Consider the following 18,603-nt stretch of genomic DNA (forward strand, 5'->3'; position numbering starts at 1 on the left):
ACTCTAGGCTGTCCTCATAAATCATATGAAATGATAATCTTACAAATTGTAATCTTTGTATGGACAACTCATTCATGTACGGAATACTATAAATCAACATGTAGAAAGATCATAATGATAATGTCACATACTCAAAGGATAGAAATTCTCAAGTAAGGATTTTGGGGTTCTCCAGAACAGCAATAAAGCTTAATAAAAGTAACCACAGTTTGGTGATGTCTTGAGGAGAAACTAGGTCAGTGAGTTCTTCTGTGATTTGCAGGTTCTACATTTTGAGAGACTCCTGTATGACCTTAGAAAAGTATTTTTCAATGACTAGTTTTATATCTCACAAATTCCATCTTGCTGATCTTGAAAGCCATCTGAAAAATAAAAAACAGAAAAAGCCCTCTCAAAATTGTAGAAACTTTTTCCAGTATGGACCTTCAGCCATTGACAGCTGTCTTTCTAGGTCAAGCCAGCGGTGAGTGTGATTGTCTAGGCTGACAGCCCATCTAGGGTTCATAGGTGAATTGGATTGTCTGATCCTACTAAATGTTCAAAACAGTTTTGTTTCCACCTTCAAAGTCTGCTTCCACTTTCAGTTGAAGTCTGTTAGGTTATAGTGATAATGCAAACAAATCCAGAGATAGACCCTTCTGACTACTGAATTAGGAGGACTGAATGTGAAAAACAGAGAGACATTAGCAGAAAAGAAAGCAAAAATATTTATCTTAAAATGAGATATTGAGTCTTTTGAACTTTTCTCTTGGATACGTGTTCTTTATACACATAGTAGGATTTTTACTCTCATTCTATTTCAGTAATTACCAAAGAATTCTTAATCTAACTTTTAATCAAAATAAGAGATTTCATCCTTTTATATGTCCCCAAGAACATTTTTTGTTTGTAAGTCATTTCTCAACATATATGACTGTAGCAAGAAGTGACAAAATGTGTTTAAACACTGCAGCGTTTTCTCCTATATTGTTTTTCACTTCTATATATGGACTGTTTCTTTCAGAATTACCTTATTATTCTGCATGCCAAATTTGAGTGACTTGACTGAGATTTTGGGGAAAATAGGAATGATGCTGATGCATTATAAGACAAACTTTGAAAATTCTTTTTAGCATGCTCATTTAAAAGTATATATATTTCTGTTTAAAACCGACAAAGCACACTTGAAGATTTGAACAGTTCAGGTCCCTGGATTAGGAATATGTTTGCCTGGACTGGTAATTCAGCCCACATAAAGTGCAGTATGACTTAAAATAAAGCAGTTCTTCTCTAAATGCCCTGTAGAGTGTAACAAATCTGAAACTATCTCTGTCCATCCACAGAGATGCATCCTAAGGAAGGAAAATGAAGAAGTATGTCTTTTCCTTGATTTGGAAACCTAGCTGGTTTTGTTTCCATTAAAAATGTAGAATTTTTTTAAATCCTGAGGAGGTTTTATTACATCTGTAGCAGCTCAGTCTTACAGCTAGAGTTCTCATCCATTTCTTCAGCCATGTACTCTATGACACTTAACTTTAGTTTTAGCACATACTAGAGTGTTTCATGAGTAGATGGTATGTTCTAGCTCAAGATGGAGTTGTCTTTGTAAAAAAGCTGTAGGTATTGTGCTGAATGCGGCCTAGATCTAGACTGAATACATCACTGAGCATGGTTTATTAAAAAGTGTATCTTTCTTAAATAGTGAAGCAAAGCCTGCAGCATACATAAAATAGGGGACTGTCTTTAGCCATTCTTTAGAATTGCATTTCATTTATAATTAACACTATTTAGAAAACAGTTGCTCTAAACTGCAGGCAGATGTGAAAGCTTTAAACAGGAAGCTTCCCTGCTGAAGCAGATCTTTGAATTCTACCCAGAACAAACCCGCGTGCTCTACAAAAGCAAGAACGACTGGCTGATTAATCAACAGGCTGTAGGAAGATCAGGTTGCAATTCTGTCTTTGCAGCTTTACACCACACCCCCACGTATTATCTGCAATGGGAATTAGTGGAGGAGAATCACGTTCAGCACTGCTTCAGGAATTCTCTCATTCTTGTTTCAAGAGCTGTTTCCAGGAGCTTGGTGAGTACTTTGTAACAGACTTTCAGTTTTACATGAGTGATTTTTTTTTCTTTAGCTGGCAGAAAGGAACATCTACTGTTCTGTTTTCTTTAGAATGTTAGATGCAATAGTCAGATGTTTAGATTCAAAGTCCAGCACTAAGTGCTGCAAAAAGACTTTTTTCCTGTAAAAACTGAAACAATAGTGAAAGGCATGTAACTTTATTATTGCTAATAGAACTGCTATCTGGCTCTGAGAATGTCGGGGTAAGGCATTTTGAGCTCCAAGATAGCTTAAGCTGTTTGAAAGAAAGCCATCCAAAAAGTGAATGTGCTAATTTTGATCAATCAGCTGGAGTTGAAAAAGAGCTCTCATTTTTCAAAACAATACTTCCACTGCAGTAACTTCAAGGGAAGCCTGGTTTAGGCGGAATTGTCTGCCAGGTTTTGCAAATCCTTCTAAGGCGTATGACAGTTGAAGCAATTAATATTTTGAGAAGTACCAGAACATTTTAGGTGAACCAAGTTAATCTGATGTTAGTACAAAGCAGCTTCACTCAGGATGTTTATTGAAATTTTGAGGAAACTAAGAATATGTGAAAAGTGAAGGGGGCAATGAATGAGGCTTACAGACCTTGGTGCCAATTTAAAAGAAGGAAACAAGCAGAAAATCATCTGTGTGTGTGTTGGTTTTCTTTTTTTTTTTTTTGGTAATTTTACTTGTAAGAATCAGCATTGATTTCAGTTTTAGTAACTGTGTTACAGAAAAGAGTGATACTAGTCTGTACTTAAAATATGTAGCTAAAATTTAAGTAAGCATGTTTTAGAAAATCTAAATACAACTTAAATAAGGAGAAAAAGGTACATAACAGTGGGAAAAGTGGAACAGGGAGAGCAGTAACAATAGAGATGGGAGAGTGTGTGAAAGGTCAGTGTGACTCAGTACTCTTAGAAATTAGTCATCAAAATACTTCATGGAAAACATGTAAAGATATAAACCTTCCTTCCTGAATATCGTCTGGACAGATGTAAAGACCGGAAGTCCAGCTGCCAGTTTGCCTTTCTCTTTGTAACGTTCTGCTCATTTCTTTAATTCTACTGTGAGAGAGCCCACAATTTCCTGTGAAGGCAGCAAATATATATATCCCCAGTAAATTAAATTGTATTATTGTTTAAACTGAACTTGAGAACTGTAATCATTAAGCAGTTTACTTTGTGTGTAACACTTGCAATTAGAGCAGTGTTAAGGAGCTAAAGATGACTAAAACAGTCTGCTCTGGCCCTTCTTCCTGTGAAATATGTCCCACGTGAAACGGTTCATAGAAAGTTTAGTTATGTGAGCAGTTGCTTGGTAAATCCGTAACTTATGCTGGAGGATCCCCGAGTGTACTTTAAATTGACTTTAACTAACCTTTGTGTTTATCATTACACTGTGTATTGTATAGTTTGTAATCTGGAGATACATTATATCTCAGCTGTCAGTGTAGTTTTATGACCTTCCGAGTCCATCAGTCTATTAGTGCAGTACTCACATTTACTATGTTGCTAATGAAAACTCACTTGTAACTCATCTAACTAATCTTCTAAATGCAAAATAACTGTAAACTACAGTTTTAATGATCTTGACTGAGGACAGTTTGAACAATTTATGATACTGAATTTATCTATCCTCCTTAATCTCATCAGGGAGTTAATATCAAAAGTCCAATGGTCAAAACTTGTAAGTTGTTACCTGTTTTGGGGTTGTGTCGGATTGGGAGGGAGATGAGACAGTGTACAAAAAGGTGGCAGAATTTTTGTCAGAGAGGAAATTTTAAGAGATTAAGGAAAAGGTGGTCCAAGATATTGTGTGTTTATGAAACAAAGCAAATGTCTAATAGTACAGGTAATGGTTGCAAAGATATAAAAGAACAAGCTTCTGAACAGGCTGTCAGAGAACATACCCAAAGCCTTCAGATAACTTTAGATCTCACCTCTAGCTAGACCAGACCAAAGTCAGTGCAGGAGAATTCCTGGATTCGAGATCCAGCTTCAAGGGCTGTTTATATGTTTTTCCAATAACTGTTTCATGTTAAATGCATAAACTCTTGGAACAAACACTAGCATGCAAGTTGGTTGGTTGGCTGGTTGTTTTTTTCCTCCAGTACAGGGACACTGATATTTTTATGCTACCTTTCTGTCTCTACGGCTCTTGAACTCCTTTCTGCACAGAGAGAACACAGACTGCTCTCACTAATAGCAGCCTACAGCCATGGAGTGAGGACAGTTTCTGGAAATATGAATAATAAATCCTTTCTGGCCAAAAGAGAAAGTGGCCCTGTGTCTTTCACGTTCTGGGAAGCTGTTCTAACCCTTTCATTTACTTTTAACAATGATTCTAACAGTAAGTCCTCCTTTTCTGCGTTTCAAAATAAAGTAGCTGGTTGAAGTGTTTTGTAAGTGTCACGATTTTGTTGGTGTGCATTCAGTATGCTCTGAGAATGTCTGCCAAAGGGTGTCAGAGCACATGCAAGAAACAAGACAGCACATTTTAGAATAAGAAAGTATAACACCAGTAGAGCTTAGGGGTTTCAAGAATTGGATGACTCTTGCATATTGCAATTTTGGAGCAAACTCTTTAAAAGCTGTCTAATTCCAACAGTATGTAGTTACTGTTGCTCTTTGTTTGGGCTTATTTCTGAACAGTCATCTTTTTTTCTCTCAGAGCTAGGAGATGCTGAAAGTCCTAAAGAAACCAGAACTGGATAGATGTTTTGACAAGGATTTCTGTGACCTGGGATCTGGATATCTGAGGCTTTTCTTTATGCTTAAACCAAGGAAAACAGCAAAGAGGCAGCATTGCTATCCTAAAAAAAAGCACAAATAACCCACTTCCGTGTGTTTCTTATGAAACTCTGTTTGAAGTGAAGTACAATAGACTATGGTACAGAGTATGCCTCGGGACTGCATGAAGCAAAACCATGTGGAGAATTGTATGATTCCTTTCCTGACATAGTTATTTCACAGAAAAATGCTATTTTTGTCTTCTTAATTTTCTCTCATGCCTCCTTTGTTCTATTTCCTTAACTATTTCCTGTTGCTGTCAATACAGTTGTTCATTTTTCATCTTTAGTGCTGTTGCCACCTTTCCTGATGTGTGCCATACATGACTGATTATACCTCTGAAGTTACCTGGTTAATTTTATTTACTATTAAATGAAAAAACAAAACTAGGCATTTGAACATGCTTGCCCAGGATATGATCTGGAGCCAAGAAAGTAGAAGGAACTTGTTCCAGAAAACAAATTATCCCAGAAGAACTGATTTTAAAGTAATTATATTGAGAATAGCAATCATAGCAAATAAATTAGAAATACAAGCATTGCATGAAGGAAATACTTAGCTGATAAGTTTGTATGAACTTAACAGAAAGGTCTGCAGAAGTTTATTAGCATTTTCTATAAACATTTGTACTTCCTCTTTAGTGAAAAGCAGTCTTTTCCCTTTATGTTTGTACAGCCTCTAACATAATGAGGTTCTGGCCCATGACTTGAACTTTCATCTGTCAGAGAAATGTTATTTGGAAAACAGTAAGAGACAGAGAGGTAGAGGGGAAAGATCAGGCTGAAGTTTTCTGTGCTCTCAGAGTCATCTGATAAATGCTCTAAGTGCACAGAAGCTGGCACTGCCATGAGAATAAGCAGTACTTTCCTCCCCGTCCCACCAGTGTGGGACACTGTGCCACTCCCGTGTCCCATTCCTTCCTCCTGTTCTGCCTCCTCCTCCTCTGTGTTGGAAGCAGTGAGTAAACATGCTTGAACACTCTAGGCAGCATCTTCAGCCACAAACAAACAAGACTAGGTAATTGTTATTGCTGGGGATTTTATCCCCTCTTGTCTTTGTGGAGCTGACATCAGTTCCCCATCCAGTTTGTCACACTGCTGAAAATACAGATAGATAAGGCAAGGGAGAAGCCTGTGCGAGTGCCAAATCGGGCGGCTGGAGATAAAGGGAACATGACCATTTTTTTTTTCCGTGGCAGTGTTAGTTTATGTTGGTTTATGTAGGTGAAGGATGAGAGTCTAAGGCAGACTGAATCTGGGAGTATTCCCACTGGTGACAGAGCAGTTCTAACGTGTGATGAGCCAGAGATCACGCATCCATTGCAGTAAACACTGATGTGGTGTATCCAGCTGGGAAGATGGGCAAGCTGAGCTAAACTTGCTTCACAAAGCAAGGAAACTTTTATTTTGATGTTTGGTGCGTGTGCAAAATGCAGTCTATTTGATCACGAGCTTACATAAAGTTAATAGTCATATATGGTTAAAATCAGTCACAAGAGGCATCGAGTAGGACAGGTAATTTCCTCCTATGTCTGTCCATTATATTTTCAATAACTGACAGCTTCACTTTAATGTAATTACATTTCTGTAGTGTGTACAATGTGAAATTGCACTCAAATGAGTTCATAACAAATATACTCTATGACTCTATGACAGCTGAGACTTGAAACGATGTACTATACTTTGCCAGTCAATATTGCTGATAAAAATGCAGGTTATAGACTTTATAGTACTAACATTTGCTACGGGGACTGCCATGCTGTGTTCCTAAAAGCATAACTAGTATTACTACTTGTCTGTATTATTTCTTGCTTTTGTGCTCTGAGGGTAGCTATTACTAGGATGTTGCAGGCATTCACTTTTTGAATATAGAATTATATGACCTATGACCTTGCTACCACCATGTAGTTTTTGTCCAAGCCTAAACACTGTGCACCATTACATGGTGCCTGTACACATCTTTCTACTTTTAGTTTTCCAAGTCTGTTCAGCACAAATTGCTCATGGGCTGTATTTTGCCTGAAACATAGAATTTACTTAATTTTAACTTATCAGTTTGGATACATCTTATCTAGCGGTTGAAGAGAAGCAGTACACTTTCTTTTTTCTTTTTTTAAGATTTATGAAATGATGTAACTTAATAATTTGTTTTAGTCCATGTTTAAAAATTTTTGGTAGAAAATAACATTTCCTTTTATTATTGAAAGCTAAGTCATAATGGAAACAGCATTATGTATCTTAAGTGGAGATTTGCATCAAACTGGGATATGGCATGTCAGGTGTAACAGTCACATCTAAATGAATAACTGCGTTGTTATTTCTTTATTTCTGTGTGACTCAGTCTTCTATGGGGTGGAAACTGAAATTCAAATAATGTATTCAGGATTTTAGGTTGGTGGGCCACTCTCCTTTATGATGAACTAATACTGGGTCCTGTGCCTTTTTGTTTGTTTGTTTTTCCTGTGGCTAGCAGAAGTAGCTAGAAAATCATTAGGCACTCCAGCATGCTATTGCTACTAGCTGTGTGATTTGGTGTGGGCAAATCAAGTGTTCCTGCAAAGAGGTAAGTGCAACTATTAAAAAGTCACTCTTAATTCCAGGGCTTATTATTCACTGGGGCAATTGCCTCAGGTTCTCTGCACTGCACCCTCAGGGAGTTAGGAAAATACCTTATGGGATACTTTCACCAAGGCATACTCATGCCATCTCTGAGGTGCATTCTCAGCCCCTTTTACCTGCCAGAATATTTCCAGTTCCCAACTCTTGGATGATGGATATCACAGATGTGAGGCCCTGCCTGAGCCAGGTGGGAAGGAGAACTCAATGGAGCAGGGAAGTGGGGCCTGGAGCTGTATGAAGAGAGAAGTTGAGTGGAGATGGGATGGAAGAAGTACCCAGTGCCAGATATGAGATGAGCAGGAGAAGGGAATAGATTCTGGAGCTAAGCTGGAAAAATGAAAAATAGTTTTAGAGCACAGGTGAAAGGAATGAACAAAGCAAGATGAAAGGGTAAGAGAGGTCTAGAGTTATGTGGAAAAAGAAGGGTGTTCTGTGGTAGACTTATTAATTCTGGTCTGTAATTTCAAAATGTAATAGGGTTTTCTTTTATGTTAGTTTCAGTTGTGTTTGCAAAACAGCATTTACAACCCTAATGGAAACAAGAACCAAAGTGGGAGTTTAAAATCTGAAACAATTACATCAGTTCATGCAACTTTACAGCATGAAAACTAATGAAGACATTTGTTTTTCTAACCTTTCACTTCACTAAGCACTTGCTAATCTTAGAGGCCAGAGGAGTGCAGCAGCAAATCAACCCTTGCATTAAATAATCAAAGGTAGGTAAGCAACCAAAAGCCTCTTTTATAACAAGAAGGAGTTGTGATTTGTTCTTAGTGGGATATGATGAAGTCTCTAGACCCAAGACTCATACAGACTGTAAGGGCTGCTACTGTATGGTATGGGAGGGGGATAAGTTGAGAGTCAGGAGCTTTGATTGATCATGCTTTCAAGCAGTAATGTTTGCTTGCTGATGATCCCTGTTAGACTGCCTCCCTTTCTATTAAGTTGCTGGGACACTGCAAGGCTTTGCTCTGTCAGGAGTAAGTTTGACTAGAACTGACTATGGGACTGACACAGAACAGGAGTTTTTGAGGCACAGTATGAATATGTGGGTTTGTTTGTTTGTTGTTGTTTCTTTTTTCCTTACTGTTCAATCTGCAGAGGCTGAGCAGTGAATGAAGGTCTGCTCATCTTGTACGACTAGAAAAGAAGCATGCACCATCACCTATGCTCTGTTTACATCAGAGCAGAGGTGAAAATTTTAGGTTGGCCCCTCTGAGGCTTTGAAATGCTATCTTTGGGGTCTTTTCCTAGCCTTGGGGAGAGTGAGGACTCTGAATTCAGATTCCACCACTTTTCCCATGGGCACTGGAACCCTGGTGCAAGGAACCTTCCAGCTGAGGCAGGTTTTTTATAGAGAGGTAACTGCAGGGCAAGTTATGTTGGGCTGTGTGATAGTTGTAGCACTGCAGACAAAGACAAGGGGCCTGGTGACCTACTGAAATTCCCCTTTTTGAGATTTTGCAGATACTCTGCCACAAGCCTATAGGAAGTATGAGAGGTTGGAAACTGGGAAGTGGAAGGTAAAGACATGGAAAGGAAAGTATGGACAGTAATTGCATTTACACGTAGTCCATGTATTGTCCTAACTTTAGAGGGTGTGTGCTCAAACCACATGATCAAAACCGAAGGTAAAATAACACATATATTAGGCTCAGGAAATGTATTCAAGCTACTATGCAGAATGGCCCCTCTGGCCATTTTGTGCAATGGGAAAGGCAGAAGGCTTTGTCCTGCAATAAGGAAATAGGCTGCTTTGTCTTGGAATGTTATGGCTGTGACAGAGGCAGTTTTTATGTCTAGAATTACATATTAGATCCTCATTGGCCATGCTGCATGCTTACTGTGAAAAAAGTGCAATTTCACAAGGATAATTTGATATGTTAGGATGCAGCTGCCATGGTACCTTTTTACTATTGCTGCATACAAAACATGTTACCTAAACAGAGGCTGCATGTTGCTTTGGAATAATTTGCACAGAGAAAAGTCTTTGTCAAGCTGATACTCCCATACTGATGGAGGAAAAGCAATCCCTCTCACTGTTGAATTGAAATAAAGTGTTTGATCAAACTACTCTGTGCATTGAGCACACTATACAGTGGAGCTCCTCTCTGCTCCTGGAGGCACATTTCTGTGATGAGGGTTTTTGTTTTGTTTTGTTTTAATATGAGTCTACTTTCTGTTGCCAGATCAGTCTGTGGCTACAGAAATAATACTCAGTAGAAGTCTAGTTTTGAAGACTGGGAAGGTAGCCTGGCTGTTGCAGGCTTGCTGACTGCAGTGTGGTCATTGTTTTCAGAAACTGAAAGTGGGAGGGGAGGAGTGGTAAAACTCAGAAAGGCCTCTTAATACCAATCCACTCAAGATAATGGCATCCTATTCAGAGAATAAATATGCTAAAGATATACAGTGAAAACATGTGGGATGCATATTACCAAGAACAGAAATAAATTTAATTGCGTTCATCAGCCTCATTCACATAGTTTTTGGGCTGAGCTAGTGTTTTCAGGCATAGGATGCAGATGCATCAAAGGTATGTCCTGACATTCAGGAGATCCTGTCTACAGGATCTACTTGTTCTGAGGTCCATCAGCTTCTTCACTGGCAATGCCAATTGCTTCAGGTTGAAAACACATGTCCAGATCCTGTCTGGTTTTTAATAAAAATAGCTTGTTTGCATATGCTCTGGAGGTCCAGTTTTTAGCTGGTATTAATGCTGGACTGAATTCTAGCTGTCCTAAATTAGGACCCTTTCTGAAGTAAGGCAGTATCTTTACTCCCAGAGATTTTTCAGAATTTGGCCTAAGTAACTGAAGCATTTAGCATGAATTATTTATATTTAAGACATTTCTGTCTTTCCCATGACATACAGTCCTTCACGGAAGTGTATATTTGGCTAACATTACTGTATTTCACTGACCAAAATGGCACAGATAAAGTGAACTGTGCTTTACTATATGAATACAATAAAAATCAAACAGAATGTATTAAAAAAGAAATATAATAAGAGACTTTCAGCTTTAAAATCTTAGGTTTCTGAGCAGCTGAACATGAAATTGGAAAATTTGGACTTTTCTAGAGGGTTGCATTTTTTTAATTGAAAAAGCACTGCCAAGTTTGCTTTGATCTTGGATTTCAGTCTTCCTTTAGCTTGGTATAAGGAATAATTAAGCTACAGAAGGATTTAAGCATTTCAGTACTAAAACCACCACCACCACCACCACCCTTCATCCCACATCGACCCATACCTGACACAATCTATTGGGAATGCATGACGTTGGGGGACGATTTGCAAAGAAGATAAAGGAGATTATGTGTTCTGCCATTAGACTTTGTAATAGGACAGATGTGCAGTTACACAGCTTACGTTTTTCCTCTTGGGAGATTGCCCATGAGAGTTAGTTTCAACAAAATGCTCTTTTCAGGGAAATGTAGGGGGATAGGAGGAAGAGCAGAAATACTGAAACCCAGTAAGATTTTTGTTCGGTACACAAATGCAGTGATTTGTCCTCAGACTCACAGGCTGATAATTAAAATAGAATTTTGTACCTCATTAGTTATCTTGTATAAAGAGTCATCTTCAAGTGATAAAGAGAAGTTCACTGAGGATTTCCATTTTTGGCTCATTGTTTCCTGTATTGTTTTGTTTTGTTTTTTTGACTTGGGAACAGACTTTTGGGAATTTTGAATGGTTGCGTAAAAATGGATCAGCAAATTTTGCAATCTAGGAGCTATATATTGCAGATTCCTAGGAGAAGAGATCAAGGCCTAATTTTGAATGATACAGAAGCAAATTCAAATAAAATTTTCCCAAACTAGTGAAAACTTTGCCATCATGTTTGGAAAAGCACAAGCATAGAGAATGAGAGTCAACGGTCAAACTTGGAATTAATCCAAGGGCAACTGAGGTTGTGAATAATTTCCAAGTTCCTTTATGAAGAGTCTCATAACTGTGCCAATGATTACAAATTAAGGCTTCTAGGGAAATGAAAGTGCTTATAGAATTCAGCTTTCCCAAATCATTTCAAAAATTAAAATTGAAAGTGTATTCAGAATTTTTTGTTCCTATGAACTCACAGCAGACAGGCAAAGTCTGAAAGTCTAGGTTCCTTTATAACTATCTATCTAAGTATCAGATCTGAATATTTGATTATATTTCTGTTTTGTGCAGCCTAAATGATGCCAAACTTTAGCTATCTTTATTCACATTATAATTCTGAGTGCTTAGTGTTTTAATTCAAATTTTCAACTTAATATTTCTCCCCATGCAATTTTTTTCTTACTTGTGGATTCATTTTAATTTTAGCAAATGTCAGACTAAAATTGTAATTCAAATATATCTCGGATCATAAAGCCTATCTTTGGTTGCTAACACTTCACACTGCCTTGTGCAGAGTTCTTTTGTTTCTGTTTTACAGCATGGCTAGACTGCTTATCAGGTGGTGAGTAACTAGTTCTCTAACCTTTGAATTAAAAAAAAAAAAAAAACTTCCAAGAGCTTGAACCACAAAGCTGTGCATGGAAGAAAATTTGCTACTAGGCCAAAATGTCTTAAGATGTGTCCTGTTTCTGGAAATGACAGAATGGACTACAGAAGCTGAAAAGGAAAATTGTCACCTTTCTTCACTCTCTGGCAGCAATATAGTGAATAAAATTATCCTTTCTTAAGATTTTTTTTGTTTTACTTAGAGTCTGAGTTATGCTCTTATATCACATTATTTCAGTATGTTAAAAAATTTGTTTATTACTTATGCAATGTATTTCTAGTGACTGAATTATAAGACACTATTTTACCATGAAATAAATATAAACAGATCCATTTCTGTGGATCTTCTGGCATTAAACTCAAGCCACCCACACAAGCTAATCATTCAGGACAAAATTCCTGAAGCTACGGGAGTAATGTCAAGGTCAGTCATTACCCTTGCTCTTGGATGGTTGCTTTGCTTTCAGTTTAAGTTGTAGTATGTACTTAGCTCAAATGGGAAAGGAACCTCTGCTCTTTGGTTGACTGGAAAACTGATAATTACCTGAGTAATGACAAGAAGTGCTCAGAGTCTCCTGAAGAGAGCGTGTGCTACTGCTAATGTCACATTCAAGAACTCAGAAGTACCTAGTGGACAGCAGAGGGTTTCAGTGAAGACTCCTCCTTTCTCCTAAAGGCAGAATATAGGGGGGAAAGAAAAGGTGGCCAGATAACACTTGGACAGCAATTCTTGGGAGGAGGGGAGAGTGTTATGTTATGCTGAGTGTCTGTGTTCCCAGCCAGACCTGGCTGTAATAGGAAAGTAATTAATTATCACATATAATTATCAGATATCAATAAGTGACTTTCAGACAGACTGACAAAAAGCAAGGCAAATGACTGGATGGAGTACACAGGTAAAGGCAGTCAGTGGCATTAATAAATGTAATTAAATCTAGATGTCTGGCATGTTAGAGTGAACTGATAATTGATGATTAAGTCCACAGCACAATGAGATGGTTTTGTTCTTTGGTTTTTAGAGATCTTCTAGAGATAGCCTGTGGCCAGCTAAGTGGCCCATAAGTAAGTCCTCTAGTACAGAGGTTGTGGAAAAACTATGGATTATTCACTCTAGATGGAGTAAACAGATTACTAGAAAATTATTACCAGGGAAATGGGGGAAAATAATATCTTATTAGGTTAAGTTTTGGTATGTGTAATAGTATAGGAATGTAGCATTCAATCATAAGAGCTGCAGTTCTAGTCTAGAAAAATGAATAAAGACACTACTGCTTTTTCTTTGAAAAAATCCCTGAAAATGAGTGACTGTGGCTGTTGCATGTTTTCTCACTTTGTATGCTTCAAAATTTGAACCAAAGTTTTTATTTAAAGAACAGTTATTACAGCCCAACTAGAAAGCAACATTTTGAGAATTTTTTTTGGAAATAAAAAATAACCTTTGAGAAAGTTTGTTTAAAAATCATGACTTCTAGCACAAAATGTGATCTGCATTACTGAGGTTTGCCAAACTGTTTGTGGATGAAAGATTTTATATATCAGTGTATGGATTAAGCTTAAAGATATGAAAGACACATTCTTTTGTTTCGTTTGGCAGGAGAGCATTCTGATGAAAAACTCAGTGCTCTCATGTTTTCCTGTTTAAAATAACAATTCCCTTGATCCCCAAATTCAGTTTCTTGAGTGGAGGGGGACATCTATCAATGTTTTTCACCACAAGAAATAGTAAAGACTTTTAAAGTGAATTGTCCATAAATAATTGTCCAAGTAATTACTGCTACTCATGATCTGGTCTATAATTTCACACAGGCTTTTTTTTTTTAAGAGCACATTTGTTTTTACTACAGATGCTGCAAGTTAGGAAAACACATAATATGCAGGAGGGAAAAAAAGTTAAGTTATCAGAAGAGCAGTGAAAATTCTGGTTAAGGCTCTGCTTTGGGGTTGAAGATACGACTGCAGCTTCTGGCTCTGGCACAATTTCTGAGTGCCTGTGACAAATTGTTAATCTTTCTGTGTGTCTCTTACAGCTTTCTGAGACATCCTTGCTTCCTAGAGTTTTGCTAGTGCTTGCATGTTTTCTCGGATACCACAGCTATGATTTACCTCTAACTTCATAGCTAAAGATATATCACTCAGAGAAAAGTTTAATCTGTTAAAGACTTTTATTTATGTTGCCTGCCGCTACAGCACCATCTCTCCAGGACTCTTACTGTAAAACTGTATCTCAAGCTCAGTGACATGTCATCTCTTCTCCTCATCCACCCCCTGCTGCCCTGGCTGCTTTAAGGTGTCTGCATCACCTCTCTGCCAAAGGCACCTAGACAAAATCACTAAGGAGAAAATAGTGCCTGACGGCCAGAAACTTCCTAGTCCTTAGATCCTTAACTTCTATTTTGTTAACTAACTTAGACGAAGTTCGGTATCATACTTTAAAAAGGACGTATGCATTGGGAGTTAGCCACATGTAGCTGAAGGAAATACTGATGCTACCCTCTAATTAGAATTTGAGGATCATTAAGGAACTTTAAATTAGTTCAAAAATATATATTTCAAAAAAAATTAAAGCAAAAATTTTTCAGACATGTTCTGATATGTGCATGCACAACTCATCTGTGGCAACTTGTGGATGCCAGTTGACATGAAATGAAAGTATCTCTTTGTGTGAAGGACTATGGCTACACTGATCCCATTTGATATATATGGCTCTGCACTTATTAAATGATGTATTCAATATTAAGGGGATCTACAAGATACAAAATAATTCTTAAAACATTAAAGCCTATGTTGCCAAAAGTTCACCGATTCCTGTGAAATATAACTTAGATGAAAGTCTAGAAACTTGATAATTGCCAATTGATAAAATAATTGTTCAAAATAGAATCACATGTTTTTGACGATGAATCCAGAATACATGCGGACAGAGTAATATTTATTGGGAAGGATTAGCAATGTCGGTCAACTAGTATAGAGTAATTACTGGGGAGGTGAAAAATTATTTGAAAGTAGAACATGTTACATTTTATATGGTTATGTATTCTGGGTGCTGATTTAAATTGTGGTTTAAAGTAATTATAATAGCAAGGCCTCTCATCTATTCTGAAGATGGGAAAGGGGAGTTGTAGTCAGCTGAACACAACTAAAAATCTCATTTTTCATTGTGCTTATGATAGAATTATACTCATGTAACTCATATTATTTCCAAAACTTCCAGTTTATGTATTTACCCATATATCTATGTACTACATTGCTAATAACTTTTGCACAGCACTCGAGGAATTTAACTGTACATCGTCATTTATGTTATTCAGGAAAGATGAAAGAAAGAAAGAGGGGATGTTCCTTATCTTTAACCTTTATCTTCATGTTCATCTGTATTATTGGGCATGCAACAGCTGACTCAGATGATGGCAAAGAGGAGGATGTTCCAGGTAAGAATTTACAAAACATGACATGGAAAACTATCTCGAACAAAACAAAAAACACTATGTTAATATGCACTCTAGTTGTAATTCTATATTTGAGAATTTGGGGGGGAAATTCCTGGAAGTGGAACTAAGCAAGCAACAGTGCTAAAAATGCTCTGGGTCATTGTTCTAACAGGGATATGCTTGAAATCTGGCATTAAGCTCTAGCAAAGTAGGGTGCCCTCTATAGAGGCTTCTGTTTCCCGTGGGTTTTGGAACTTTTAATTTCAACCAGACATTGTGTTAGATACCAAGATTATTCCCTTAAAACTCTGCTTTAGGACCCATGTAAAACTTCAGTTTTGGGGAAAAAGAACAAGGAGTTGATAAATTCAGGTTTTAAATCCCTATGCAAATAGAGGAGAAGCTTTTTGAATATGGTTGTAGGGTGATGTTACTCTCTCTCTTGTGCACAGCTCTCTGAGTCACAGTTACTTTGCAAAGTTTCTTCTCATGATGATGCAATTATAGATTGCCCTAGATGTTGTTCAGGGCCTCAAAGAAGCTCTCTGTGTAACCCCAAGTGATTTAGTACTGATGGATAAGTAAAAACTCACTAGTTAAAAAGAGATTCTTGTTAAGAAAAATATTGTCAGAAGTGTGACTGTTAGGACTGGGGAGGTTCTCTGATCCTTACGGCCATTGTTTACCTTCACTTCATCAAAATCAAGTAAGTTGAGTCAAATTTCTGTACTGGATGTCATTGTGAAAGATATGTTAATTTCATCCCAAACAATTGTGAGAAAGTGGATAAGAGAAAAATACATTCTTGGGACGTTATTAAAATTTTCTTCTTTCCTTTGAGAAAATTCTTTAAAATGGTGGTCTGTTCCTTAAGCTGCAGAGAACCATGCAGTAGATACTTCTCCCATTTGGCAGCTCTGATTTAGAAGCCTGACAAGGAGTGGAGCTTAATGGAAGCTTTTCATGTTGGCACTCTTCTTTATCTGCCCATATGTTGTCCAATTTCCAGACAGATTACTTCTATCAGTCCTTTGCAGGAGTGTTCCTTGAGACAAAAATATTAATTCTGCACAATCATGACTATACCACAAATGAAGCCAGTGCTGTAGGACTTAGTCATCACAGTTTAAAAAATATGATCCATTCTGCATTAAGCATGTGCTTAGCATCCTTGTGTAACTGGACTGTTTCATAGAGAAGAAATTTGCTTCTCTTTAACCCTGAAGCATGTAAATTCTCTTCTTTTGTGAAGGCAATATCGCATTTATCTTTGCTCTACTTATGCAATTCTGTTTTAAAAAAAACTCAGCCCCAACTAGCAGTTCATGAAGGCCAAATTCTCTTGTTTGTTAAAATAACACACTTCAGAGCGAGTTAGGATTCTAGTTTCATTACTACAATCTGCTGGATGAATCTTCACTTTTTCTCCCCCTATGTATTTATTTTGTTTATAAACAAATACAATATGAAAACATCTCAATGTCTTTTCAGATAGTTCTTTTCTCAGGTATTTAATTATTTCACAACCAGTCATTTAAGATTATACAACCAGTAACTAATTTAGTATGAGGAACAGTTCTGAACATTTGGGTCCAAACTAAAAAACAATCAAATGGGATGCTGAGAATTTAAATGAAGGCTGGTTTTGTGACTACTAAAGGTTCAACTGAAAAGTTTACAAAAAATTATTTTTGTATTAATCTGATTATATTTCTATATAAGGATTAGGTTGTTGTTAGTAAAAATTCCTCCTGTGGTTCCTTAGGAGTGAAATTTTGGTTCCACTGAATTTAACTGCAGAAATCTCATAGGCTACATTTTCACTGATAGCATTTATTTTCTGACCTAAACAGTTGTATAGTATTGACACATTTCACCCCAGAATTCTATACATTAAAAAATATATATATAACCTAAGCTGTGTGCATCTGTTACCTGTAATGTCATACTTTATGATCACGTTGAGTATAAGTGCTATATAGTATAAGGGCTTTTTTGTGTGTATGTCTATTAGTATTTAAATTACAGTAGTAGTTAAGGTTGCAAGTCAAGTCCGACAGAGTAAAAAGGATTCTCAATGTGTTCTCTCTTCTGGCAATAACATTTTCATTTCTCCATTAATCAATTACAATCATAGCAAAAATAAAACATACAAAAATAACTGTTTTATGTATACTGTTCAATAATACCACTTGTGGTTGGGAGCCCTGTAGTTGATGTTCCAAAGTCTGAAGAAAATGACTCACAACAAGCTAAATGTGCTTTTTATTCTAATGTGAAAGTTTATCAAGAATTAATGTGACTGCTTAAAGAAAGGGTAGGAAACACATGGGTAGGAAAAGCACTGTACAGTGTGTGGGTGGGAAGATGTCAAATTAAACTGACAAAGATGGAGAGAGAAAAAACAGTTATTCATTAGTGACAAGGTGCTTAGTTTTGATATCACTTATCAAAGAGAGACATTTACAAGAAAGCCTGGAAAGATGACAGCCTATCTTTAAAGTTAAGGATAGCCACAGAAACATATATAAGGGAGAGACCCTGTCACCTAAGCAAACATAACAGAAAGTGTTCTACACAAAACTCAATAATATCCCAATTTCAGTTATATATAGTGTAGAACAAGTTTAATTCTATTTTAATTTATATAGTTTGTTCGAAAAGCAAGTGCAATAATGCTGTTGTCTTTCATATTTATTGTGCCATAGGTATAATACACAAATCAGTTCACTTTCTAATTGAAAGGATTTATTTTTAACCTGCAGCCCTGCAGATTATTGTTAGATTCTGAAAGTCATTAAACTCATTGATTGTGTCTGTGGAGGAAAAAAGTACTGTTTTTACTTATACTAAGGTAAAAGAATTGGGGAAAAAAAAAAACTATCAATGCTCCTGTGAGATGTTATTCACCACTTATGGTTTTGTAATATTATATTGCTTATTAGCAAAGTAGTAATAGGGTTTGGCATTTATCATCTAAGTTTCATGTGCCCACGGCTGCAGTGTGACTAGCTACAGATTATTAGAGGTTTCATATTGAAGTTACTGCATGTCAGTTAACAGTAACTGTTGATGTGTTAAACACCTATGTCTTGAGCTGCAAAAATTGCAATGTGAATAACATAAATGTAAGAATGGCTGTGCTGTGCTGGAGCTGTCTTAGCCAGTATCCTGTCTCTGACAGTTGCCAAAAGCAGGAAGACTGAAG

The 18,603-nt window shown here is 36.9% G+C and overlaps 1 protein-coding gene across 4 annotated transcripts in view; it reads left to right on the plus strand.

Annotated features, from left to right (window-relative positions):
* The first annotated feature begins 1,858 nt into the window (after positions 1-1,858).
* TFPI (tissue factor pathway inhibitor) overlaps positions 1,859-18,603 on the plus strand; it is a 44,748-nt gene continuing 28,003 nt past the window's right edge. For 3 of the 4 annotated variants that reach the window (XM_013960745.2, XM_013960747.2, XM_013960748.2), the window contains exons 1-2: positions 1,859-2,062; positions 15,276-15,395. In XM_013960745.2, the coding sequence (XP_013816199.1) occupies positions 1,978-2,062; positions 15,276-15,395 (205 nt within the window). In that variant the 5' untranslated portion in view covers positions 1,859-1,977. The remainder of the gene's footprint in view (positions 2,063-15,275; positions 15,396-18,603) is intronic. The other variant, XM_013960746.2, reaches the window with a different exon arrangement.

The sequence above is a fragment of the Apteryx mantelli genome, chromosome 6 (assembly GCF_036417845.1).
Source record: "Apteryx mantelli isolate bAptMan1 chromosome 6, bAptMan1.hap1, whole genome shotgun sequence".
NCBI lineage: Eukaryota > Metazoa > Chordata > Aves > Apterygiformes > Apterygidae > Apteryx > Apteryx mantelli.